Below are 27681 nucleotides of genomic sequence, written 5' to 3' on the forward strand. Positions count from 1 at the left end.
GCTCTGGCCAAAACCTCCAGTACTATGTTGAACAGGAGTGGTGAGAGTGGGCAGCCCTGCCTCATTCCTGTTCTCAGAGGAATGGCTTTCAGTCTTTCCCCATTAAGTATGATGTTGGCTGTGGGTTTGTCATAAATAGCCTTTATTATGTTGAGGTACTTTCCTTCTATTCCCATTTTGTTGAGAGTTTTTATCATAAATGGATGTTGTATCTTGTCAAATGCCTTCTCTGCGTCTATTGAGATGATCATGTGTTTTTATTCTTTGGTTTGTTGATGTGATGTATCACGTTGATTGATTTGTGGATGTTGAACCATCCCTACGTCCGTGGTATAAATCCCACTTGATCATGGTGTATGATCTTTTTAATGTATTGTTGTATTCGGTTTGCCAATATTTTGTTGAGTATTTTTGCATCAATGTTCATCAGCGATATTGGCCTGTAATTTTCTTTCTTTGTATTGTCTTTGTGTGTTTGACAGTTTTTAAATTTTTCTCCAAGTATTTATCTTCCTACTTTAGAATTCATAATCTTATATTTTTTTCTTGCAAGAGGGTCCCCTGTCACTATCCAATTATATCAGTTTCAGGCCTCAAAACCCTGGCCCTGCCCTGCCCAGGCCCATCGGGGGCTCTGCTAGGACCTCTGGTCACAGGCAACTGATTTTCCAGGAACGTGTCCCAGCGTCCCCTCTGCTCTCTGCTTCCACGGGGACAGCGGTGGGTTGGGTCCTCCAGGACATGAGCGCACGGCTCCTCTGGCCCCTGCTCCTTGGCCGCCCACCCTGCCCATGGGCCCCAGCCCCGTCCACTCAGCTCCCAGCAGTGTCAGCTGTGGTCCTGAGTCTCGCCCTGTGACGGCTGGGCCTCCAGTGGCTCCTGCTCAGGTGTCATCACTGGCATCACCAACAGGCAGACACGGCTGCACAAGGCCGAGTGTTCAGGCCGCAGCAGAGCACGGGGGCAGAGGCACGCTGCACGTGGACCACAGGAGGGAGCTCCACCGTGAGCAGGGGAGGGTCCGGAGAGCTCCTGAGACTCTCATGCCCTCGGACGATGCACTGACCTCCCCACAGTGACCCCACAGTGAGGCCAAGATTCAGTTTCCTCTTCCTCCACAGATGAAGTGTTTTCTGTTTCTGCCAACAATGCAGAGCCAGAGACAAGTTTGTGTTATCACCACCAACACAGAACACCAGTTCCAAGGCCAGGCCCTGGGCCACCCTGAGGGCTAGGGGCTCAAACAGCCACAACAATGTGCTGACAAAGCCCAGGCCAGCCCCTCAGGACACTGGGGGCTGCGCCTGCCCCTGGCCACACGTCTGTCCTCGGCTTGTAGGCACGCTTTCCCTCCTGTCACTGGCCTGTCCGGGTCCACCCACGCTACTCCAACCATGAGGCTCACAGTGGCTCAGGTCTGAGATACCAGTGACCCATCCCCAGCGACAGTCCTAAGGGGGCGTCCAGGGCAACAGGGAGCATTTCCAGGGGTGTTGTTCTCACCCACAGAAGGACGCTGGGCTGCAGGGAGGGGAGAGAATGCGGAGGAGGCGTCAGTCGCCTGCGCATAGAAGAAAGGTGGGCAGCTGGCCAGCCCCACCACAGCTAGTTGCCTCCTGCTCCACCGTGAAGAACCACTAGGGCAGGACCTTCGCCACTTATCAGGCGGGCCCCATGGGGTCCAGCATCCTTTGGGATGACAGCAATATGCCTTCACAGGCTGGTTATGGAGATGCCATGGGATAATCAGGCAGAGCTTGGCCCAGGGCCCAGCGCTTATGTGCAAAGATCATTGGCAGGCACCTCACAACCGCCCCCAGGGGCACACGCCACCGCCGCCGCCTCCTCCTCTTCCTCATGCAGCCTGGGCATCGCAGGCGAGGCTCCTCTGGCCGTGCAGTCCCCCAGGGGTGTGACCTGTCCTTGCCTCTCCAGGCGCCCGCGTCCTTCCAGCTCCATCTTCTACCTCAGGATAGATGCGGGACATGACAGGCGTCACCCCCAGCTGCTGCCGTCAGCGCAGCTCCTGTGAATAGACTCAGACACTGTGGTCCTGCTGGGTCTTTTTGCATCTTCAGTCTTTCCATCAATCGTGGGCAAGAGGCTTCGCCCACTAAGGGAGTTTCCAACCTTGGCGAGCAGGTAAGGAACTGTCTTGAGAAGGGAGCACCCTGGAGTTACCCCCACCTGCTTTAGGGCCTACCCTCAGCGAACATTTGGTTTATCGCGAGCCCTTGGGGGGCATCTCTGAACCTCGTGGGAGTCCTGGGCTGTCACCGTGATGGGGGGTCCTCAGACTCTGCAGTGCACAGGACAGTCCTGCTCCACAAACGCTCATGTCACGTTCACAGGACCTGCTGCTACCCCATGGGACCCTCACAGGGGAAAACTGCAGGGATCTGAGCCTAGAGCCTCACCCGGCTGTCCAAGTGAGAGCGTGAACCAAGGGAAGCTGGGACTAACGTGTTTGTAACATTACCAAGAGTTTTCACCATTTTAGAAAATTGTATTTCCACTGGCCACATTCCTGGAGGTTTCTCACACACTCAAAAATATATTCCTTTAGCCCTTATTTTTAAATTGTCCATCATCTATCTACCGATCAATCTATCATCTATCTAATTGTGTGTATTAAGAACCATGAGTGCTGACTGCTCTGCAATTCCAGCCGACCCCGCGGTTCGTGGAAGCCCCTCTCCGACCAACAGGGAGACACAAGTTCCCGTGGTCCTTAACGCATTGATTCCTTCACTCACTGCCCCGAGTGTGCCCAGCCTCCTGGCCCCACTGGCCGAGAGCTGGGCGGAAAGCTCTTCTAGCCCCGAGAAGGCGCAGGAAGGAACAAGGAAGGCCAATTAGTAAGCGTGGCCCTGGACACGCTGCCCACGACCCACCCCCTAGGTGCCAGGAGAGTAGATGTCTTCCCACACCTCCCTCCTCACATGCGTGTGCACGGCGCTTCTGGTCAGGGCCCCTGCTGCACACACCCTCCCCAGATCCACCTGCAGGGCCCAGGTTTGCTTGGTTTGTGCTAATTGCTCGAAATAGATTTTTCCTCATGCTCACGTAAGACCAGCTGAGGTCAGAAAGTATTTTCCTCACATTTAAGCCATTTGTTCTGCAGAAGCCATAGCTGTGACATGTCTCTGAAACCTGCCTCCTAGCCTCATTTTCAGAGCCAACACGGATTGCTGATGCAAAATCAAGTGTTATAGTGGGTCTGTGATTCCTCATGCACGTGCCCCTCCCGCCACCCCACAGTTGGGCTCGTCTAGGTTCCCGGAGGAGTGTGCCACGGTGGCGACTGGGACACGGGGAGCAGCCCTGCGGCCCTTCCACACTAAGTGGCCGCCCCCCCACCCTCGACTGTGTGGCCCCAGGGAGACGTGCGGGAGGGGGGCTTCCTGGCTGGTGCAGAGGCACAGCCTGGGGCACTTGCAAACATCACGGAGGTGAGCCCATCACTTTGGGCTTGGACCACCTTGTCCCCACTTACACTGTGCCACTCTCCACTCCTCCCAAGGTGCTGGCTGTGCATCGGGGCACCCACCGGGGGTGGGGGGTAGCAGGCTGACCAGGCCCACTTTGAACCCAGTCTCGTAGCCGCGCACATAATCTCTGCCATAGTCTTCCACTTTTCACTTTATGCTTGGATATTAATCCTTTCATTTCTCAGTGTTGAAAAGAGTCTATTCTGATCTGAAGCAAAATGCTAGTCTTCTCCCAGTTCTGAGATTCCTCCTTGCCCCATGCTTGGCAGCCCTTGTAGGGGGCAGCTTCTTCCCCCTGTGTACCCCTCTCTTGCCCCCTGATCGTCCTCCTTCTCCCGAGCTGGCCAAGCCAAGGGGCCTGGCCTCACTGACCCGGGTTACTGGAAGCTAGGGCCCCACCCTCTGTGTGACGGACGACCAGACCAGATCCTGGCCCTCTCTGGGGGATCCTTCACATTTGTGGCCCTTTTGGGGACCCCCACTCACTCCCCCTGCCATGGAGACACAGACTCTTCCTGCGGGGGCAGAGATGGCCGTGCTGGCCCCAGGGACGCACTAAGCAGCTGATGCCCTCCAAACTCGCCTGCCCACCAGGCTCTGCGTCCTGGCAGCTGCCTCCTAGGACTGTCCTCTGACTCCCATCCCTCTTGTGGACGGCCCCTCTGCAGCCCGGTGGAGCCCACGGGCACTTCTCATCAGGACAGCTTAAAACTGAAGGAAACGCCATCATTAGGTCAAAGCTGCAACAGTGAAATGGCACTTCTTCGTGAACATGCAGCAACAGCCCCTGCCTCGTCTGAGGAGGTCCGTGGGGCTGGACTGCGTCTGCCGGCCATCGGGGTCACGGTCGGTAATAACCACTGGGTTTGTTTCCCACATTCGTGGCTGCTGGATTTCAGCGGAAGGTCTGTGGAAGGAAGACACATTGCCTTCCTCATCCCAGCTCCCAGAGCCCTGAATTCTGTCCACAGACCCCAAGGCTAAGAGGGCACAGTCCCACCACGCGTCATTCGTCCTGCCCAGCTCCGGGACCTCGGTCAGCTTGGGCAGCAAGCGGTTAAGACACGGGTTGTTATGAGGAGCAATAATAACACAGAGGCATCTGCCCTTTGGGGTGTGTTTGCGTGCACTCGACGCCTCCAGACAGCCTCTTTACAGACGAGGAAACGGGGCTATGGGGTAAGTAATTTGCGGACACAGAGCCACCACAAGCCCCACGTCTGTGTGGGTCCAGAACCCGCGCTCAGATCCCGGACCTCCGTCTGGTCTGAGCCTCACGCGAGAACGGGTGGAGCTGGCTCCTACAGCCCCACCCTCTGCTGCAGACGGCTCGGCTCCTTCTGTTCCTCTCTGAGGGATCCCCACCCCTGGGGACCCCCTGCCCCCAGGTCCCCGGCCCCAAAGGAGGGTCCTCCTCCGGTAGGCCTGCCTTGTCCTGGGAGCCTCCAGTCCTGATTTGGCCTGGGCGCCTGTCAATGTCCATTCTGTTCCCTTGGAAAAACAGGTTTGTGAAGTCCAAAGTAAAGGGGTTTATTTTAGGGCACGTGATCATAAGTGACGATAGAAGCACATTTTAAGTGAGAGGAAAGCCATGGATACGTCCAGCCGTCCACCCTCCTTTACCTGGGCTTTCTGGGGGCCGGACGGCCTCCTCTAGCCAGCCTCGCTGGACTTGCCGTGCCCGGGCACCAAACCCCAGGCTCTGCAGCGTCTCTGCCACGTGCTTCTGGCAGGGGGACACGCACAGAATCACCAGTAACTTTGCATCGCCTCCTGTTAAACAAGAAGTAACAACATGCGCTTGGAAAAATTCCAAGGAAAAAAATACAGCATCTCTCAGATACTGTGGAGCCCGAGTCGCTGCCATGTCGGAAATGCGTGGCGCTACAGGAGAGCCAGGCTGGCCTCGGGAAGCGCCAGCAGGTGAGCTGGCCAGGTCCCAGGGTAACCCCAGCTCCCCACCAGCACAGGAGCACCACAGCTCCCCTCCCCAGCCCTGGGCGGTTAGGAGATGGTTACCCGGTGAGAGCGAGGGTGATACAGGGTGACCTGGGGACCCTGCGCTCCCTCAGCCTGGCAGGACCTGGGAGAGAGCCCGGGGCTTCTTGCCCAGGGAACCGGCCTCTTCCTTTGCTTTCAAGGCCCAACAGTGAGGCTGCGTGGTAAGGAAGGAAAACCAATGAGGAAGAGGAGGGGAAGAGAGGGGAGCTGAGGGGAGGACGAGAAAGGAGGGCATGGCCCTGAGAGGGGAGCGCTCCCGTGATGCCGGCCTCATCCATCTATCCATCCGCCATCTATCCCCCTCCACCCCCGCCCCCATTCCGCTGCTCCTTAGTGGGGTGAGCCGGCCCTGGGCTGAGAGACCCTGCAGATCATGGTGTCAGGGGGCCATAAAACAAGAAAGTAAGATCAGCTCTTTTCTCATCCTGTGGAGAAAGTCAGTTTGCAGAGAGAGAGAGAGAGAGACACCCCACCCCGAGATGAGAGACAGAGAGAGCCCAGAACATTCTACCCTGGTTATCCCAGATGAGCTGCAGCTCAGAGCAGAGCACACTGCCCCCTCCCATCTATTTCCACCCCTCTCCTGTCTGTTCCTATCCCCTCCCCGTGATTTCCCTGTGGATGGAGCTCACCAGCCTCCCATGACCGGCGTCTCCCAAGGAAGGAAAAGCCACTTAATTGGTGGGCATATTCACTAGGAGACCCCGGGCACGCCCACCCTGCCTGCCCTCCCAGGATTCCCTGATCTGTGTGTTCCAGAGCCCCCTCAGCAGGCAGGTGGCCTGAGCTGGCCCAGGGCTGCCTTGGGGAAAGTCTGAGTGTGAAACTCAGCATCAGAAACCCGCCTGCCAGGAGGAACAGAGCCGCCTCGAGCATGACAGCGCCTTCCCCTCCGCCTTCCTCTCTGTTGGCTGAGAACTTGAGCCAGAGGAGAGGAGTGATGGCATTGGGCCACCTCAAATCCCAAACCCATAGCCTGATGAATCCACCTCTCGGAGGGCTGCCTGCACCCCCGAGGGCCACCTGAGCTTAATCTAACTCAGTCTGGGTTTCTGGCACCTGCAATCAGCACACGGCACAGCCACGTGGACACAGCACGAGGGTCCAGTCACCACGCACATTCACACAAGCTCAGCAGAGTCCCCACTGCTCAGGGCCCACTGTGTGTCCGACAGGATGAGAGAGAGGGCATGGAAGCCATCCCGTAAGGGACTCGGGACCAAACTGGAGGGTCCGGTCACATGTCTACCAAACAGACCAACCCCAGTCCTAGACAATACAGGAGAACAGTGAAGTGTGCAGCTGCTAATAACAGCACTAGAAATATCAAGAAAGGGGACAACGTGGGCCCGGAGAGCCTAGAAGTCCCCAAAGGAGGTGTGGCTGGGAGGAGCGAGCTCCCTACAGAGCAGGGGGACAGCAGTTTCCTCTCTTCTGGGGGCACTGAATTACCGAGAGCATCCTGGAGCAGGTGGGTGAGCTTGCTGTTCCGGTACGGGACGTGGCCTCTGCGCTCCGACAGGGCCCCCAGGACGTCAGCCAGGGCCGCCAGGCTCCGGTTTATAGACGACGTCTCCCTCAGGGCCACTCCTGTCACTCCAGACACACCTGGGAAATGCACAGACCCAGCCACACAGGGTGAGGATTTGCACCAGATTCTTGGGCGACATCGAGAAATGAACAAGAAAAGTGAAACAGGCTTCTCAGGACGAGCACTCTGCACGGCTGAGTGGAGGAAGCACGGCAGCGGGGAGACCCTTCATCACGCTCATGTCCTCTGACAACCCACTCGGCCACCGACAGGGAAGCTCCTGTTGGGGACTGAGGCTCCTCTCAGTGTAGAGCACCACCAAGAAGAGCATGTTGGGACTGACATGGGCGGCTGCAGTGGTAAGACAGCAACCCGCTAAGACGGAACAGGGATTTCAAGGTCATCTGCGAGGGGAAGGCCGTGCTGAGGACTCCCTGTGGTGCCTGCTCACAGCGGGCTCGGTCAGGACCCCACAGCCCCAGTTCACCCCGGGGAAAGGCCTCACGCTCTGGGCCCCAGACGGTGGCTCACCAGCGCATTCGCTGCCTGCCAGGTCCACCAGCTGCAGCTTGGCGCGCACCTGCTCCACGTGTCCGGCGGGGCTCTCAGGCGTGGCCCCCGGGGACCTGGACGAGGCTCGGGGGGCAGCGCTCCACCTTCTCCCTGTGGCCGGCTGCTGGGGCAAGGGGCAGTCGAGCTCCTTGAGCAGTGACCGATCTGATTGCTGGTCGGCTGCGAGGAGAGGGACACGCGGGAGCAAGATGCTCCATGAAGCATCCCTGAGCTCCCTCGGCGCTGAGGAGCCTCCAACCCCACCCCAAAGGTGGCTGCTCCCACAGAGGCGAAGCCGGCTGCCTCGTGACTTAGTCTCAAGTATGGACAGGCAAGGGCCCGGGGGACCGTGACGCCTTCTCGGGCAAATGTGAAAGGAGAGGACGAAGAAAGCATTTTTCACTGTTAAAAGTTGAACTAATCCTGATTAGTCCCAAGAAGATTGAATGAGGTTTCTTAGAAAGGTTGGTAGTGACAGTAATGAAAATCCCAGTCAGAAAAACTGCTAGCCCTTATGGAAACAAATTCTACAATTTCTATTTGATGATCCTCAACAAGAATCCTGAGAAATGTTCTTCATTTCAATGTCTATGTCAGTTTCATCATGCGTTATTCCTAAACAGACTTCTTAAAAAGATTTTTAAAAAACCTATATAGTGTTTACTCACTGTGGAAAACATGGAAAATACACATAAGTAAATTTTTAAAAAGAACATAAAAACCACCCTGGTCCCCACTGCCCGTAAGAGGCCGGCCTTGTCATCTGTGGATACTTGCTTTGTGGCCTGAACGAACAGTCCGGGCTCCCTAAAATGGCACGTGCCGTGCCGTGCACGGCCCCGCCCTCCCTGCAGGCATGTTGGTCTGAGACTGGTTAGGGCAAGTTCTGGGCTGGCGGGGCTATAGGCTATAGTCTGTGTTATCACCTTCACCTCTCTCTTTACTTGCCTGGGCCACCTTGGAGGCCACATGTTTCAAGTGGCCTTGTGACAAGATGGATCAGGAGCATCCAGCCCACACTGGCCTGCGTTCCGAGTGAGAAATGACCTTTCTAGTGTTAACCCACTGGGACCCAAGGTTCTTTGTTACTGCAGTATGAAGTCAGGGCCCTAGACCAGCCGTTCTCCAAGAGTGGGCTCTGGCACCATGAACTTGCAGAAATGCAGGTTCTCAGGCACCGTCCCAGCCCTACAGATCCAGTTGCCAGGTGGCATGTGTGTTTCCACAAGCCCTGCAGGTGATCCTGTGTACACCACCATGGGCTTTACTGACTGATGAAGACATGCAGACCCTTGCAACACGTGCATGATTTTTCTTATATAGCTGGAATCATTTTATACCGGTTTGTAACTTTCTAAACCAAAATCACATTTATAGTGTTATTCATGATGAATGCAGCATATTCCTCAATACAAATATGCCCTGTTTTCCTTCCTGTGCTATATCTTATTTAATAAAGGGTTTTCCTCCCTCCCACCCCCAAATCTCCCTCTCTTCTCAGCCCGGGAGCCCCACGGCCTCTTTGGTTAGGGTTCCAGATCTTCCAAAGATGAGGTTGCAGTCCCCATCCTCGGAGTCTATGCGATGTCTCAGACCCTGCAGGTGCACGGTTTTTCTCTTCAGATGTGGATATCTATTACGTGCAACTGACCAGGCACGAATGGCCACTTACCAGGGCCATCCCAGGAGGGGGCTGTGGTCAGAGTCACTGTTATGATCAGGTGAGATCTGGAAGAGTCGGCGTGCACGAGGGTGGCATGCTTCGCCCTGAGCTGCAGATGTCCGCCCACAAGCGTCATGAACTCCTCTGCACTGCGGACAGACCTGGCAGATTGGGACAGGCGTTAGAGACACTGAGGCCCAGTGTGGGTGGTGGGGACACAGGCCCTCTGCCACAGGTCAACCTCTCATACTCTTCAGCAACAGAAATCTCTTATACAAACTAAGAAAGTAGCAAATCTTAGATGAAATAAAACACAATACATCAAACTTTTTACTTTTGTGAGGCCTAATTGACTGACTTTATCTCTAATTGCTTCACCCTGAAATAATCACCTGTTTTGGAACCAAGTCAGAGGTTCCCAACCTTTTCAACGTCGAGCATTCTTTTATTTATTCTACTCTCAAGGACCCCAAGATTTTTAAATATTTTGTCTATCAAATCAAATTTATGAAATAAAAGTTGATTTCCCTATTTTAATTAATGAGATATGACAGGTAATCAGAACTTTCCATCATAGGCGGTAATATTTTGATCATAGTCTATTAGGCGAAAGCTGAAAGTTTGGGTTACCTTGTGCAAACTTATGGTTAAATGTATGATTTCCTTTAGGCTTTTTCAATGGTTAAAGTCGCTTGCAGACTTTGTCTTAGTAACTCTGAGATCCCACACTAGGCAGCCCCCCGCCTGACACTCACCGGTGATTCCGTTCTCCTCTATGTGGTGTCGGTCCAGGTGAACCCCCACTGTGAGCAGGTCTGATCCACAGACGTGGATTTCAGAAACACCTCACTTTGAGGAGAAGATTTATTTACATGAGGAGCTTTGCTCTTTTACAAGATGACTCATTATTGTATTCTATAAAATATCGATATTTACTCATGGAACTCAAGGACGTCTGTACTTCCCTGAGTGACATTGGGCAAGTTATTTACTCCTCCAAGCCTGTCCCCTACCTGCAATATGGGGATAAAACCTGTCCCACCAACTCTTAATGAAGATACTTCAAAAGATTAATTAATTAGTTTTTAAAATTGTGATTAATAAAAGATAATTTCTAAAGCAAACTGAAAATTGTGCAACACATTCTAAGCACTAAAAGCCACAATGAGCCATTTCATTGATAAGAGCATCAAATTGGCCACCACTGTGGCTCCACCAGGGCCCCACGAAGGCTGGAGATGCTCAGAGAAGCCCGGCACCTGCCAGTGGAGCGCACGGAACACTCACTCATAGGTCAGCGAGGGGACCTCCTTCTTTCCCTCCTTGGTTGTCAGCACCTCACGCTTGACCCCAGAGGTCACTGCACAACTGTCTTTGGCCAGAAGGTCAAAAATGTCGTTATTATAAACTTCCACTATGGAAACTTCAACCTTTGGGCTCCTCGACGGATTTTCTGAAATAAGCCTGGGGAAGAGGGGAAGACAAGAGACTAAACATCAGAGGAACTTAGATAACCCCTTAAAAACAGTGGTAGAAGAATGCCTTTCAGTGTGGCATGATCATAGTCCTAGAAAATACTCAGCACAGCTCGTGTGGTCCATGAGTGCAGGGCAGCGTCTCACCAACATCAAGATCGAGCAGGAAGAGGGGAAAGTCCTCTTTAAATTGTAGATGTGGGCCGGCTCGGTGGCGGAAGCAGTTAAGTGCACGTGCTCCGCTTGCCGCAGCCCGGGGTTCACCAGTTCGGATCCCGGGCATGCACCGATGAACCACTTGTCGAGCCATGCTGTGGCAGCGTCCCATATAAAGTAGAGGAAGATGGGCATGGATGTTAGCCCAGGGCCAGTCTTCCTCCACAAAAAAAGAGGAGGACTGGCAGATGTTATCTCCAGGCCGATCTTCCTCACAAAGAAAAAATAAATAAATTGTAGGTGAAGAACTGTCTTGGGAACAAAGTTATTTTATTTGAGCTATATCTAAATCAACTATTTCAACCTTTGGTACCCTTGGGACTCTAAACACACGAGGTAAAGAAGCACGAGGAACACGGAACCTCGATTCAGAAATTACCCCACTGGAGTGTTGTCGCTACACAGAAGCCCAAAGCAAGCTGCAGAGACATGAGGGTGTTTAGCACTTTTCCAGTAATGACATTCGTTTATTTTAAAATTTATTCTGTTTCAGGGAATATTGAGTCCTTGTAGAGGGCCTTCCAACCAAGCCCTGCCCATGACCCCGGTAAAACCTACCCAGGCTCTTAACAAAACAACTACACATCTTCCTTTGTTTCATCTTTTAAAGTACTATGTGCTGGCTGTAGACAAGTCTAAAAATAAAGATACTACATGCTTAGAGAAAAACCCCATAATCCACTCCAAGGGAGGAGCAACCACTAACCCTGGGTCTGCTTCCTCTCTTCCCACAACCTGGTCACCAGGAACAAAGACCCAGTGAGGATTCTTTTTCTGGAGTTTTTGCTTCTCTGACATTGCATGGGACAATCAATCTGATTTTGACTCTGTGCTTTTCCTGCCCAAAAGACATTCTGAGAGCTGGGCTGGGAGTCCAGCCTTGTGGACGTTGTTCGTGCTTGAGGAAAAATACTGTCTGGCTGTGTCCTATTCAAGCATTGCTGGAGTGAGCCTTCCATCCAGATCTCCAAGAGAGCTATGAATAAAATAAGCAATTAATGTCTTCTAGTGAAAAACAATTAAGAAAATGAAAAAGACTAAAATGAAAGAAAAATTAAGTTAAACTCTCCAGTAAAAATAACTGTTGGCCAAGAGTTCAGATTCAGATTATCCTCAGGATTGGGGTTTGCTGAGATTCCCCTAAGAAGAGGCACCATGTGAAAAGTGAGAAACTAGGTGAGCTAAGCAAGAGATTTACATCCCTTCCCTCCGTACTTCAGAGGAAAACCCACCTCACACACACAGACTTGACCTCGGCGTTGGCTCCATCCCTTTGTATGGCAGGTCATATCTTTGAGTGTCACAAAACCTGAATTATAAATTTCTGATCTACACAATACTAAGGGAGCTAATTTGAAAGATTTTCTTCCATTAAATTAAGTACTTGGTTTGATGAATGCATTGATTCATTTGTCCCACAGTATTTATTCAGTTGTTGGCTAGAATCTGTGAATAGTGTGGAAAACTAGTCTTCAGTCTTTGCCTCGAAGAAGCAGAGTGTTCACCAGGCAAGATACACACGTGAACAAACTATTCTGATGTCATGTGATACGTTTTATCTAAGATGCATAGGCTCCCAGGAGATGACCACGGGCAGGCACTGAGCCCAGAGGCGGGGCAGGGGGGAGGCAGGTGGACCCTCACCAGCCCTCCCTGACCGCCCCCTCCAGGTCCTCTGGGCCACTTTCTGTGCTGTTCATCTAGTCCTGCCCGTATCCTGCTGCGTTGTCATTAGTTGTTTCCATTCTAGACTTGGAGGGCTGAAAATTATCACATGCGTCTTTGTATTCCTTGTGCCTCTGACAGTGCCTAGCAGGTAGAAAATCCTCGTAAATTTTATTGATAAGAACGACAGCTGAGATCAATGTAGAAGGATGCAGTGTTGGCAATCATGTTCAGAAGGAAGAAGAGGATGTAAGGCAGAAAGACTCCCCAAGTGGCATTTTATTTTATTTAAAATGGCAGGGAGTGCATTCCTTTGATAACCTCAGCAATGTTGAGTAACATTTTTTAGGGTAAAAGGTTCATATGAACACCCTCTGATATCAATACTTGAGGTTATTATGGTTCTCTGTTTGGGGCAGTTGGACTACTTGCATTTTGCATTAGGCAAATCCAGACACACCCACAATATCGCTGAACACGGTCCTTTCTGGATCTTGTCCACTTACGATTAGAAAACAAAGAGGTGGAAAATGTTCCATGTTTGCACTATTATTCTCATTTTTGCAAATGATGAGAGTGAGGCTTAGGGAGGTAAGCCTGGCCCATGGCCATTCAGTCGGGAGAACAGAGATTCAAACTTCCATGTGGAGGATTCGAATGCTCTGAACCACCATGCTCTTCAGGAACATCTGTAACATTTTGTTATAATTTCACATGCAAGACTCACAACATTAAAAACCCACTTTAGAAACAAGGTAACTTAGGGGTGGCCCCGTGGCTTAGCGGTTAAGTGCTCTCGTTCCGCTACTGGCGGCCCGGGTTCGGATCCTGGGCGCGCACCGACGCACCACTTGTCCGGCCATGCTGAGGCCGCGTCCCACATACAGCAACTAGAAGGATGTGCAACTATGACATACAACTATCTACTGGGGCTTTGGGGAAAAAAAAGGAGGAGGATGGCAATAGATGTTAGCTCAGGGCCAGTCTTCCTCAGCAAAAAGAAGAGGATTAGCATGGATGTTAGCTCAGGGCTGATCTTCTTCACAAAAAAAAAAAAAAGAAAAGAAACAAAGGAACTTAAACCTGTCAGTGATGTGATTTCACTCTTGGTGAAGCTGTTTACTCCATTTCTAGATAGTGCTGACAATCCAAATGCTTTTCTAACTGATCTCCTTTCATAGAATTTTTAACCAGCTACAGTTCTCCCCTGAGTCACACAGTTTCCAGTCCTTTACGATCTGTGTGCTGTCCTCACGGGTCAGCTCCAGAACCAAACAGAAACAGGGCCCATTAAATGAACGCCCACTTTGAACTAACTGTACATTTACGTCTATAAATCCAGCTCAAGTCTGATAGACTTTTAAGCAAGCCCCCGGCTCACACAGGGAATATGATGACGCACAACTCTGAGACATGCTGTCAGTCACATCTCGCCCGTCAGTCAAGGCTCGCTTCACTCCTGGGGTCCTGTCACAAGACACGGAGAAAGCAGTCATGTGAAAGAAAGCAGAGGACTCCTCGGCTCCCCACTGTTCTTGCTCGTTTCTGACTTGAGTTCTTGGCCTTTCGATCACCTCAACCCTGTTTCTGGGCCTTGAAAGTTTGCTTAGCAGGAAGAAGTTATTGGCCGATGACTTAACGATTTGTACCATCCATGCCACGTTTCTCTCCACTGACCTGGACAGTTGTGGGAGTTGTTAGCACAGATGCTGCATTTGAAAATGCTGAATGAGTGAGTGAGTGAGTGAAGAAGGCTGAAGAGCGATCTGGAAGCTCCAGTGAGCACCAGAAGAGACTGCAATGGGGGCCTCTCCCCAGAAGCCCTTCTCTGCGGCAGACCTACAAGACTCTCACCAGCTCTGGGATCCTCCCAGAGGCCCTCTTTCCAAATGACGCCCAGGAAAGCCACACGCTGCCACGGCTCTGCCGTATTCTAACGTGGCCGTCACTTAGATTCCAGCTGGCGCGGCTGCTGCCCGGTGAGGAGTCCCTCCAGAAGAAGCAGACGACGCTCCTCACCAGCACCAGCCTGGCTCTGCTGAGAACTTCTGTGACTCGCGCTGAAGTCTCAGCCTCTTGAAATTCTGGAACTGAACCAAATGCTTGATGTGGTGCAGTGTCCCCAGAAAGAGGTCTTTGTTACCTGAATTGACGACCCTCTCCACATGCTGGGTGGGCTGCACTACCATTCACAAAAGTCCCACCCACTGCCAGTCCCTCCTCGTTGAGCTCAGACAGGGCCTCTTGCCTTCTTGAGTGGATGAAATGAGAGCAGGGTTGACGTGTTCCTCCCAGGCAGAGTCACCAGGGCTGGCCATAGTTCCTGGGCTGTCTCCCCTGTCTCCAACGAGGCACAAGCACATGTTCTGAGCGGCCGCCCTGAGCAGAGCCTCTCGCTGGCCTCATGGCCACTGAGATTTTCAGAATCGTTGTTATCGCAGCACAATCTGGCTGGTCCTGACAGGTATGATCTCCTAGAAAATGGTCTGATTCTGAAAATCACAAAAGAAAACTGGAGAACAAGAACTCCAGAAAATTGGGAAATATTTTGGAAAAAAATGTTTTTTTCAGAAGTAGTTAGTAGAAGTCCATTAATAAATACATCTGTTTATGCGCACTAACATTTAAAGAATATTTGTTTGAAGAGGCACCAAAATATTAGGCTGTTGTGGAGTCCTGATGTCTTTGTCTGGCCTGCATTTTAAGACATGGAAGGACTACACAAGGAAATACAGAGATAAAAACCGAAATTCGGGGCATTGAGAGCACAGGGGGTCAACTGGCTCTGCTGCAGACCTGCTGCTGGAAGGCGTCTTCTCTCATGGAGCTGACATGTCCTTGGGAACACACAACATACGGCTGCAGAGTCAGCTGATGGCTCTTACAAAGTGCTGTGCAAAAAGTGACTATGAATATCTTGCAAAGTGACTCCCCAAAGGCAGCGAGGGTCACTGACCAAGCCAGCAGGGTGGAAGGTCAGCACCACGCGTTATTCCGGCTTCCCTGCCGACTAGGACTGCTGAGGGAACTTGTCACTGCTTTCTTTCTAGGAGTCATTGTATTGGTGAAACCGTGACAATGACAGAGGGTCTCTTCTGGGGATGTGTGAATGGAACGGGAGAATCTTCAACACGCCCAGCTCGCTGTGACTCCTAAGAAGAGAACCAGATGTATCTACTCTTTCTATGGCAGCAGGAGGCAAGGAAAAGACACCAGCGGTCTTCCCTCTGCCCACTTCCCATTCTAGAACAGAAGAACCCCATCTTCTGCCCTCTCTTCACCTGGGAATTTGTTGAACTAGGGTCTCTTTCAAGAAGATTTGTCTTGACCGTAGAGTTTCAATATAAGTGTGCCATAAGAATTTCTAGCATTTGTGGTAATAACACCCAGAGTATTTAAACGCGCGGTAGTTTTTAATGTGTTCTAAGAGGATTAGCTGTGACCTTCTGCAAATAGGGACTTTCTCTGACACACCAGTTCAGTATGCCGCCCACTGCTCACTTCTCCTGCACGGCTGTTGTATTTCTTTGCTCATCACTGCCCTCCGAGTACCTGAAGAGTTCTTTAACGGCTCTGGGGATGATTCCTAAGTCGCTGTGAGATTCCAAGGGCAGGACAGGCTCCTTTTTGTAACGTGGGCCCAACATGGTGTAGCTCTTCCCGCTTCCTGTCTGTCCATAAGCCATAATGCAAACGTTGTACCTAGAATTCAAGACAGATTTCAGTACAGCAGCAGAACACACATTGGGTCTAGTGCCATAGCTGGATTCTAAGAAGAAATCTTACTCAGATGAAAAACTTCAATAAGTTTCACTGTGTATTCCTCTGTTCCTCCATTCCTTATAAATTAGGCTTTCTTATAACTACAAGCATTTTTTGCATAATCCCCCCTGTTGCTGTGTGGTTGCACAATAGTGGATTAAATGATATTCCCATTTGTGCACACAGCATACATTTCAGCGACACCTGTTTCTCCCTGGTGTTCGACGTTTCCTCCTGGGAGACCACGGGGGGTCCCCTGTGCCATCACTCATGATCTTTATGAGGATTCCAACCCAAGCAAGACCCTCCTAAATTCCATTCATTCTAATTTTCAGTGCAGTATTGGAGTTGCCTCATGTAAGCTCATTGTCGTAAACTCAGGCTTCCTCTAACGTACATGAAACGATACGCGAGTCTGCATATTTCCTTTTCAGGTTCTCAAAATATTTTTCCCCATTACATAGACGATTGCTAGCACTGCTGACTATAGTTGTACTTAAGATTATAACCTATTCCTGCTTTGTTATTCCAAGGGACTTGGGGTTTTCATACTCCTCGTCAACCAGAATGAGCGATGTCCTCTCAGTGAGCAGGCGGGCCTGCTCACTGAAATCCTACAGTCTGAGGTTATTTCACCGTGGCTTATTTCACAGAAGACAAGGACTATAGATGGATCCTTAGGTTTTCTTCCCGTTGTGTTATTTAGCCTGAAGTGTCAATGGGAAGATGGGAAACATTTGAAAGATTATTTGAAATAAATTTACGACATAAATGTTTGGACTTGGCCGTGAAGGTGGGGGTGAGCCTGGCCCACAAGTGGCTGAACGCCGAGCTCTGGCCCCCATTAGCATCACCTGCCCAAGTGCAGGCCCCACCCTCAGGGATTCTGATTTAACTGACCAGCCTTTCATTAGACTGACTGTCAACCTGGTGTACCCGCCTCGAGTCATACAAACAAAGACTGCTATTTTGATAAAATGACTTTGAGGATTGGCACCTCGAACAGTGACACAAAAAGCCTTAGAGATCCAGGAGGCCTCGCTTTCCAAGGTCAGCTGTTCCATTCAACCAAAAAGACAAAGGAAACCATATGTTAGGGCAAAAATTGATCAAGGACCTCTAAGCTATCGTCGTGTAATTTCTTCTTCCAGAATTGAAAAGTCTCGGTATTTATAACAAAAACCCCACTGCATTCCACATCTCTTACACCTTCCCTGAAAGATGTACTTGCATTTCTGTGTGTGGGGAGGAATATCTTTGACTGCAGCAGATAAATGAGCTCTTAAAGGGGTCTTCCAAACCATTTAGGAATGTAGAGAGAAAAGCTCAGGACTTAAAATAATGCCATCTGTTTCATATTTATAAGGGAAAGGCAACTCTGGCCAACATCATTCAACCACTATGCCTTTTTTTTGTTTCTGGAGTCTGCTTACTTAAAAGATGCCTACTTAAAAAAAAAAAAAAAAAAGTCGTTCCTGCCATTTTCAATGGAAGAACTTTTTTTGCATGGATATAAAAATTCCAATATTCCAGAAGAAGAGTTGAAGCAGAAACTTCATCACGGTAGGAGGGTCGGCCACGTCAGTGTGTGCACTTGGAGACCCATGGGTTCCCCCTGCTGACCTGGCCTATCACACCACGGGCCTTGCAGGCACCTCGTGATGTTCTTCAGCTGCCACAGAGCTGTGGTTGGGAAGCAACGCTGTAATTACAGTTTCAACTTTGTGGAAGTTGGCTGTGCAGGAGCCTTTGCTGGGCAAGCGCAAATTTGTCTTCTTCAGGATGCTGCATGTCACCTCTCCGCCAAACTGAGATTCTTCAAAATACCCGAAGTAGAGAGTCTTGGCTGATTGTGACTCAATTAAGTATACAAACCTGGCTCAATTTATTGCTAAAGAAGTAATCTCTATTCCTAAGTTATGACCCACTGCCTTTGAAATCAGCAGTAGTGTTTTCCATAAGCAGAAGGCTCGTTCCCAAAGGGACAAATCCCTCAATCTAATGTTAACATTCTTAACAGACTTTTAAAAAACTCTGAAATGTGAAAAGAATCCCAGAGAGAAGGAGAGCAGCTGCCAACAGTCTTACGCCCACACACATGTTACTAAAACATCACTTGGAACCCAAGTTATCTGTACTCATTTCACAGTTATTCCCCAAATCATGTTTACTCCTTTTCCTGGCAGGCAGAAATATTCGCCATTAAGGGATATGGAATCAACATTGGGGTCTGGATATGCTCCACAGCCAGACAAAATGCTCAGACTCTAATGTTATATTCTTATTCTCTAGAGTGAATGAAATTTACTTACATTTACATGTAACTGTGATAATCGACCTTGAACATATTTTAACTCACCCGTCTAAGAGAGACGTAAGTAGAGGGCACACATGTTCAAATACCACTCTCTGAGATTCTGCTGGACCATAAACTCTGGGAGGCAAAGTGAAAATGACGCATTATTAGAAGAAAAAGAGAGCTATTTAGTATTCAAATACAGAAATCTGGGGGGGAAAGCATCCTTACGCACTTCCCAAGTAAACACCCCAACACAGTCAAGATTCTTACGTTTTCACAATAAGAGATTAATTCCATTACTTCTCAAGCTAACAGAAGTTAAGAGTGAAGAATTGTTTCCTCTGTTATAAAAACGTAATAAGCATAAGCCAAGTTATAAATGCTTGCAAAGCAGAAAGAAAAAGCAAGAAAAAAAACAAAGAAAGGACACCATATACTTATCCTGTAACTAAATGAACTCCACTCACATGGGTCCAACAACAACAATGTAAAAGTCACACTCTGGGCAATAGTTGATATGTAATACTTAATTTTTATGTTCAAGTTCTCAAGAACACTGTTTTCATAGGGCCAGTTAGTTCAGCAGAACGTTAATACTCAGAAGGGGACTGCAATGTCTGCTCTGCAAAGGGGAATCTGATGTGGTTCTGTGTTCATGAGCGTGTACAAATAAAGCTAACTGGGAAGCAACTTCCAAAAGAGCAGTTTCCTGCACACTTTGAAACCAGACTGGAATGCAATGATGAGCAGAGTCAGTGCCCAACTACCAAATACATGAAACAGACACTAGCTGTTAGTTGTTATTCGAATCAAATGCGCTTTGATTTTAAGCTTGGTTTCCTGAAATACAGGTTTTTGTCTAGCTGGAACCAAATTTTTCCTTCTTTCATTTTCAAAACGTGTCATAATGCCCAACTGATCCGTCATCTCTAGAAGTAGGATTAAGTTTAAACTTCAGGGGCATTCCTCATAAGATGTGGCATTCTCTGCCCGACTAGGAGGGCATTCAGAGCAAGTGCGATGATGCTGCGCTATTAAATATACTTTTTAAACTTTTCATCAAAAAAAATCACCAGAATACAAAGCAGGAAGAATAGTGAATGTGTCCCATATGAGCATTGCTCAGACCCCACACGCACCCACGGCTGCCCTAGTTCATCTAACCCTCCCCTGCCCCTCGCCCCCGGGGCCCTTTGGAGCTGACCTCGTGTCCATTTCATCTGTAAATGTTTGTATGTATCTCTAAAGGATGATGACTCTTTTAAAACTCATAACAACGTCAGTATTATCACACTTTTAAAAATTAACAGTAATTCCTTAACATCAGCAAAAGAAGGGCAATGTTCACATTTATCCAGTTCTCTAATAAGTTTATTTTTCCCATCAGTCTTTAAAAATCGTGATTCAAACAAGGCATATCCATTGCAGCTGGCTGACTGTTGTCTAAGTCTCTGATCTGTAGCAGGAGTGGCGAACCTTTTCTGAATAGTAAATAGTTGAGGCTTTGTGAACAACTGACTTAATGAAGAAACACTGGAGACTTGCTCATCAACACAAGGCGAAGGTCACAGGTCCCGCTCCCTGCACTGTACTCAACATGGTACTGGTCGTTATAGCTGACACAGTGGACAGAAGACAGCAATTGGTGACGTAAGAATCGCAGAGGAGAAGGTAAAACTGACTACTTAGAGGGACAATAGCCATATGTCTGGGCAGTCCAAAATCAGAAGACAAAAAAATTACTAAATCTATAAGAGAATTTAGTAAAGTAGCAGGTTATAAAATTCATGTACAGGGGCTGGCTTGGTGGCATAGTAGTTTAGTTCGCATGCTTCACTTTGGTGGCCCCGTGGTTCGCAGGTTCAGATCCCCGGCGCAGACCTACGCTCCGATCATCACGCCATGCTGTGGAGGTGACCCACATACAAAATAGAGGAAGACTGGCATGGATGTCAGCTCAGAGCCAGTCTTCCTCAAAAGAAAAAAAAAATTCATGTACAAAAATCAATAGCATTCACGTATACAAACAAAACGAGTTAGAAGATAGGATGGGAGGAAGATCCTATATATGCTAGGGAAAAAGAAAATAAAAAATGAACTTAATAAGAAATGTCCAAATGCTTTATGAAGAAAATCATGAAACATTCCTGAAAGACACGTTATTAAACTCGAATAAATGAAAAGATATACCATGTTCTTGGATAGGAAGAGTCAACCCCATGACGATGCTAGTTTGTCCAAAGTTAGTTTATAAACTTGCCTGAATCCCCTCAATATACCATCAGGTTTTCTCTGGAGCTCGACAATTTGAATGGAAAATTTATTTGACAAAATGAAAGAGCAGGAATAGAAAGGAAACCCTGGAGAAATAAAGGGATGGAGACAGAGTCTGTCTCAGACATTGAATGTACTATACAGACACTACCCTTGAGTCATCTCGGTCTGGACACATGAATAAACAAGTAGACAGACCAGGAGTAGAAGAGAAAATCTAGAAATAGATGGATCTCTGTATGTGGCAATGAGCCCTGTGATAAAGGAGGCATCTCAGATTAGTAGGGAAAAGATATGTTTTAACAAGTGGCGTCGAGGTAACTGGATAGATATAGGGAAAAAGATAAAATTGGATCCATTCCTTATACAATATACTAGGATACATTCCAAATGGATGACAAGTTTAATGTGAAAAACCAAACCATTGCAAGTGTTACAAGAAAACATGGGTATATTCTTCAATAACCTGTGGCCTTTGTGACTATGGTTACATTAAAGGGAAAAAAACCCAAAAACATTTGCAAGGCTAAAAGATATCAGAAGCAAAGAAAAAATACAAACGACAAACTGGGAAAAATAGTTGCAATTTAAATCACAGACAAAAGGTTGCTCTCCCTAATATATAAAGTGCTCCTAAGAATAGAGAAGAAGAAGGCCACATTCCTTGTCTTTCCTTATCTTTCTTATATATTCCTATAGTTCTCCATGTATTAAAAATCCTTTCTATATTTTTATAGAAAAATAACTAGAGATGTGAAGAGTTCATAGAAGAAAAGAAATGCAAATGACTCTTAACCACGGGACAAGATGCTCACCCTCACTCCCAGGAAAGAGCAGCTACAGAAACACCGTCTCTCACCGCAGGCTGGCTGGCACCCCAGCCTGACAACGTGCTCTGTTGCTCTGTTGACAGCTCAGCTAACCGGGTGGAGAAAAGCAGTCAGGCTGCTGGTGGGCAGGCGGCTTCACCCCCACACCCCACGGCCCTCCGTCAGCCCACGCCTGGCCACACTGAAGGGTTATGGGGTTTTGAATGGCTCGCTCTCATTTTTTGCTCTACACCTCTGACCAATTTGTTCCCTCACTGGATGTCTTTTCTCTTCTCTGCCTGGTTGACTCCTGGTTAATTGAACTGTCCAGACCCAGTGCAAAGCCTGGCCCTCTGGGTCCTGCTGCACGTTGCCTTTCTGCACTCGAGGCTTTCTGAGTCCACAGTCTGCTGTGCGTGGTCTCCACACCCCATCTCTGACGGGGGGAGTGGTCTTAGCCTCCCACATCCCGCGTCCTGCCCATGCAGGAGCTCTGTAAACGCTTGAACCTGAACGATGACACACAGAAATTAATACAGACATGTGAGTCGGTCCATCAGAGCATAAAGACCCATAATAAAAGATCACAGCCGGGAGTCCTCCAGCTTCCTGACGCAGAAATGGTGCTGAAAACAATAAAAATTACTTGTTATTTTTCTCATTGCATTTTGGGTCAGTGGCTGTTACTTTTAGTTTGCCTTTTTTTAAAAAAAAAATGCTAATATTTTAATTCCACTTAGGAGACAACAACTTTCTTCTGATCCTGGGCCCATTCATATTTTTCTTGACTAGTAAGAAGTGTACTTTCCCCTTCACACAAATTTATTTTTAAAAAGGAGTTAAGTGCTGAAACTGTTGATATTTTTCTTTCAGAATGGAAATAAAATGTTTTGACAGTTGTTAGTTCCGTAAAAAGCTGTTATAAAATAAACAATGTTCTGATTTCCCAAGACCCATATGCTCCTACTGTTATGAAATGAGACAATCCCGAATCCCAGACAATATCCCCCAGAATAAATTCTACAGAGATTTAAATTCAAGTTCTTCCTTCTCACTGAGATATACAGCAAGTTACACAATTCATTTATTTTTTGTTCAGACCAAACACCACAGTTTAGACCATTCCCTTCAGTCTGAACACCCTCCATGGAGGACACTGAGACAGAGTGTTCTAAGGAGAACACTCACTCATGTCTGAGTTAATGGGGCTGGTCCTCTTCCTCCTTCCCCAAATCAAGGTCCAGATGGCCACTGGCAGAACTTTCCCCGCCCCCAGGCCCCTGCCAGTTCTCCACGCTTCATCTCAGCAGCAGCTGGTATAACACACAGACCTGGACGTCGCCCCAGAAAGACCTGTGCCCTGCCTGGGCCCCATCTCTTCCCCTGCAGCGCCCTTCCCGGGACTTCTTGCGAAGGTTCAGTGACTTAATTTGCGTGGACACACTTGGTGACATCTAAAGTGCTACATGAATATAAGGTACATCGCTAGATCTGCCTTGTCACAGGGTAGGCGGAGATGATGCAACTCGTTTCCTCCCCCCATTCCCCACATTAGTAACGCTGGATGAATACAACCAGAAATGCCGCAGAACACACAGGCAACCCTGGAGGAGAGAAGGGAAGGGAAGGGAAGGTTTGGGATGAAACAATGAAAAGGAGACCAGAGGTTGGAGCAGGAAGCCTGGGCTGACCCTGCAGACACCAGGCTGGGTGCAGACCTGGACAGAAGCAAGGGGGCTTGCAGGCTGGGCCTGCCCTCTGGAGACGGGAGACGCGCCACGGAAGGGACATTGCCTCGTAAATCCAGGTACTCAAACGCTGGCCTGGGCCCGGAAAGGTGGTCCAGATACAGGTAAGAAAGTCTGCTGAGTGCCCCAGGCTCTCGACTGGGGCGAGTCTCCCATGAGAAATCACACCACACACCCGTACAACACGCGGATGTGGGATCTGAACTGATAGAGAAATCCCAAACTCAGAAAGTTACATAAAAACAGGATGCCCCCTGCTGAGAATCCCTGGCCTCAGGGGGCAGCTCTCTCAGACCAGTCTGAGCCTGCCCCTCTCCTGCACCCTCCTCATCCCACTTCTTGGAGCCTGTTCACTCCACCCTATGAACAAAAACCCTCTTTCCTGACCCTGCAGAGGCTCACAGAGCTCAGGTCAGAGGGCCTCTCTCTCGGCAACAGCCCCTTAAATCCCTTTCCTCCCTGTAATGGTCCTTTCCAATAAAGTCTCTCCATACGATGTCTGGATTTGCTGATTTGACAAAATAAACTGAAAGGAACAGCATTTAGGCTGTTGGCAGACTTCTTCTCAGCAGCAACAAAGCTGGGTGATCAGGATTCACATCTTCAAGTGCTGGGAGAAAAACAGCTCTCTGCCTACATTTCTAACTGTGGATACACGTCATTCAAGGCAAAGAATGCGTTTCCCACTGGTTGAAAGAATATCACCGTGAAAACCACTGAAGGATGTACTTCAGCAAGACAGAACTTGTCCTCAGCAAACAGCACAGGTAAACCACTGAGCACGTCCATCAGTGAGTGTGACAGTGGTTGTTAAGAAGGAACCAGAATCACAACTCCAGTCTGAGAGGTTTGAAAAAAAGGCGTCTTGCCTCATACCAGATGGACTCACACTGACCGTTTTCTCTCTCTTGTGATCTCACGGATCAGAAAGCGGGGCAGGGCCAGGCCTGGCAGCTCTGTTCCACGTGGTTGGCAGAGGTCACTCAGGGGCCTCAGCTGGCCAATGGGCAGTCTCGAGACCCCTCTGCAGGCCGAGGCACCTTCCATGCCAGCCCTGCGCAGTGGGATGTCGGGAAGGCTGTTGACCGAGTGCCTCCTGTGTCCCCTCCAGCGTGGAGGCGGCTGGGGCTCTCGGAGAGCGTGGGCCACCACTGAGGACACGAGGCTGCCGGGCTGCAGGCGAGGCGGCGCCCCTCAGTTGTGGTGCAGCGTCTCAGCAGTCACAGGGCCCACCCAAGCATCAAAGACCTTGTGGCCACCTTTAGTCTGCCTCAGGGTCCGCCTATGCTACTAACTCAGTGTTCTCTTGTTTCCCACACCACAGCCCTCACAGAAGATGGTATTTGGTTGGCACATGGGGTAAATGAATGAATGAACTGGGGATGGTGACCTCCGGCCTCTCCGGGAACCCCATGGACCAGGATCAATGCCTGTGTGTTTCCGTGGCCTAAACAACTGAGGAGCTCTGACTGGACAGCACGCAGATGGGTGGGTGATTGTTCTAAGGCCCTTTTATCATTCTGGAGGAAGACGGAGAAATTGATGACCTTTCTACTTCGTTAAAACAAATATATATGCTAAAAATTTATATCTTTACCAACTCCTGTGTTCTTGTTCTATCAGTTATTGAGAGAGGAGTGTTAAAAATCTTGGATTAAAATTATGGATTTGTTCATTTCTCTTTTGAGTTCCACTAGTTTTGGTTTCATTTACTTTGAATCTCTGTTCTTACCTTTGGGGCTGTTAACGTCCTCTTAATACTTGATCCCTTTGTTGTTGTGAAATGACCCTCACTCTCCCAGGTAATGTTATTAATCTGAAATCTACTTCGACTGGTATTAATATAACCACTCCCACTTTCTTTTTTAAAAAAAGTTTAATAGTTGATTTGATTGAATCAGGATCCACACATCACAACTGATTGATGTATCTTAAAGTCTCTTTGAAATAATTTATTATATTTTTTGAATTTAGAAGTACAATTCACTTTTTGTTGCTACAGTTCTGAGTATTAACAAATCTGTACTAAAGTCACAACCGAGATTTAGAACGGTTCTCTTGCCTGCAGAAATTCCCTCCTGTAGCCTCTTTGTAGACAATCCCTTCCCCACCCCAACCCTTGCAGACACTGATCCTACAGTTCTGTCTTTTCCAGAATGTCTATGGAAGGAATCATGCATAATATAACCTTTTGGGTCTGGCTTATTTTGCTCTGTGTGAAGCATTTGAGATCCATCCACGTTGTTGTGTGCAACAAGAGTTTGTTCTCTTTTTTGCTGAGTAGTACTCCATTGTATGGATGTGCCACAATTTGTTTAACCATCCACCAGTTGAAGGATACCTGGATAGCTTCCAATTTTTGTCAGTTATGAGGAAAGCTGCTAGAAACATTCACTTTCAGTTTTTTGTGTAAGTGTATGTTTTCATTTCTCTTGGGTGAATATCTAGGAGAGGGGTTGCTGGGTCATATGGTCAGGGCTGCACCCCTGCTCATTCTCATCAACAGTGTATGAGAGTTGTCAGCACTTGGCAATGTCAGTTTCGGGTTTTTTTCAGTCATTCTAATACACGTGTAGTGGCCTCAAGTTGTGCTTTTAGTGGTATTTCCTGAGTAACCCATGAGGTTGGGCATCTTTCTTTGGTGAAAAGTCTGCTCAGATACTTTGCCCACTTGTTTATTGTGTTGCTTATTCTCTTATTTTTGAGAGTTCTTTGTAATTCTTGATACAAGTCCTTTGTAAGCCATGTGATTTCCAAATTATTTTCTCCAGGATGTGGCTTGTCTTTTCATTCTCTGAACAGTATCATACACAGAACAAAAGTTTTTAATTTTAACAAACTCCAGTTTATCTTAATTCTTTCACAGGTCATGGTCTTGGTGGAATTTCTAAGAATTCTTTGCTTAACCCAAGGTCACAAAGACTTCTTCCTGTATTTTCTTCTAAAAGTTTTATGGTTTTAGGTTTTATATTTAAGTCCAGACTCCATTTTAGTTAATTTTATAACAGGTGTGGTGTATAGATCAAGGTTCATCTCACTTTTGCATGTGGACGTCCAGCTGTTCCAGCACCATTGGCTGAAAGGACTCTCCTTTCTCCCCTGACCTGTCTTTGCTTCTTTACAATTAGTCAGGATGATGGGATAAATTATACCTCTTATTAATCAAACCCTAAAGCAGATTCATATTTGTGTAACTTTGCTCTGCATACCATCTCAAAAAGCACTTACCTTTCAAAATTATACATCTTATTAATGAAAGGGTGACCAGGCCTATCACATTTCACCAGGACTGTTTCCTAATAGAAAAGAATAAAGAAAGCAGTGAGACTCTGCCAGGGCTGCATTAAGCACATGGAGCAGAGACTGGCAAAGCAGAGCCCCTGGCCCATCCAGCCTGTCGCCTGTTTTTATAAACAGAGTTGAACTGGGACACAGCCACACCCTTGCTTACAGATCGTCTACGGCTGCTTTTGACTCGACAGACAGTTGAGTAACTGAGAGCAAGACCACATGGCCCTCAAAGCCTGTAATATTTACTCTCTGTCCTCTTAGAGGAGACGTTTGCCAACCCCTGATACTGAGAAGGGAGTCACTCCACGGAGGAATCACACAGAGTCCCTCATCTGCTGCGGCCCGAGGTTCCACCCTCCGGGTGACGGGCTCTCAGGGCACTTGACGTTTCAAGAGAGGGGGAAGAATTTCATAAGGCTAGAGAAATCTTTGCTATAATCTAATTATAACAGGTGGAACCAAAGGGTTTGTTTTTAAAACACATCAAGTGTTGATCTTGCGAAACTATTCAATGATATCCTGTGTGGAGAGAAGCAAAGACGATTTTCAGCCAGAAATGCAGCAGCGGCTTAGTTTCACTTAAGCAAAGAAAACATCAATCTTTTGAATTGGTTCTAATTCTAAAACAAAATGAGAATTCATGAAAAGAGAGGGGTATAGGAAGAATTTTTAAATACAACCAACAATTGCAGTGGTGAATAACTCGTAGACATTTGATGTTTCCATAATAGTTAGAAGATGCTAGGGTGACACCTTCTCATCTTCTTACTGGTACTTTGAGATATCTATATATACATCTACAAAAATAAATATGTGTCAAAAAGTGGCATACATAGGTTTTAAAGACACAAGCTATGGGATACAACAGCTATTGTTCCAGGATTGTCATTGTTGGTTATTTATT

General features: G+C 48.3%; 1 protein-coding gene across 1 annotated transcript in view; it reads right to left on the reverse strand.

Annotated features, from left to right (window-relative positions):
- Window positions 1-5110: 5110 nt before the first annotated feature.
- Window positions 5111-27681, reverse strand: part of KIF25 (kinesin family member 25) — a 50830-nt gene continuing 28259 nt past the window's right edge. The window contains 9 exon segments of the mRNA XM_087424953.1: window positions 5111-5151; window positions 5154-5264; window positions 6945-7100; window positions 7555-7755; window positions 9248-9399; window positions 10526-10702; window positions 16147-16296; window positions 18716-18790; window positions 26715-26782. Of these exon segments, the coding sequence (XP_087281079.1) occupies window positions 5111-5151; window positions 5154-5264; window positions 6945-7100; window positions 7555-7755; window positions 9248-9399; window positions 10526-10702; window positions 16147-16296; window positions 18716-18790; window positions 26715-26782 (1131 nt within the window).

The sequence above is a fragment of the Ceratotherium simum genome, chromosome 38 (assembly GCF_057802395.1).
Source record: "Ceratotherium simum simum isolate JZ-2026a chromosome 38, ASM5780239v1, whole genome shotgun sequence".
NCBI classification, from domain to species: domain Eukaryota; kingdom Metazoa; phylum Chordata; class Mammalia; order Perissodactyla; family Rhinocerotidae; genus Ceratotherium; species Ceratotherium simum.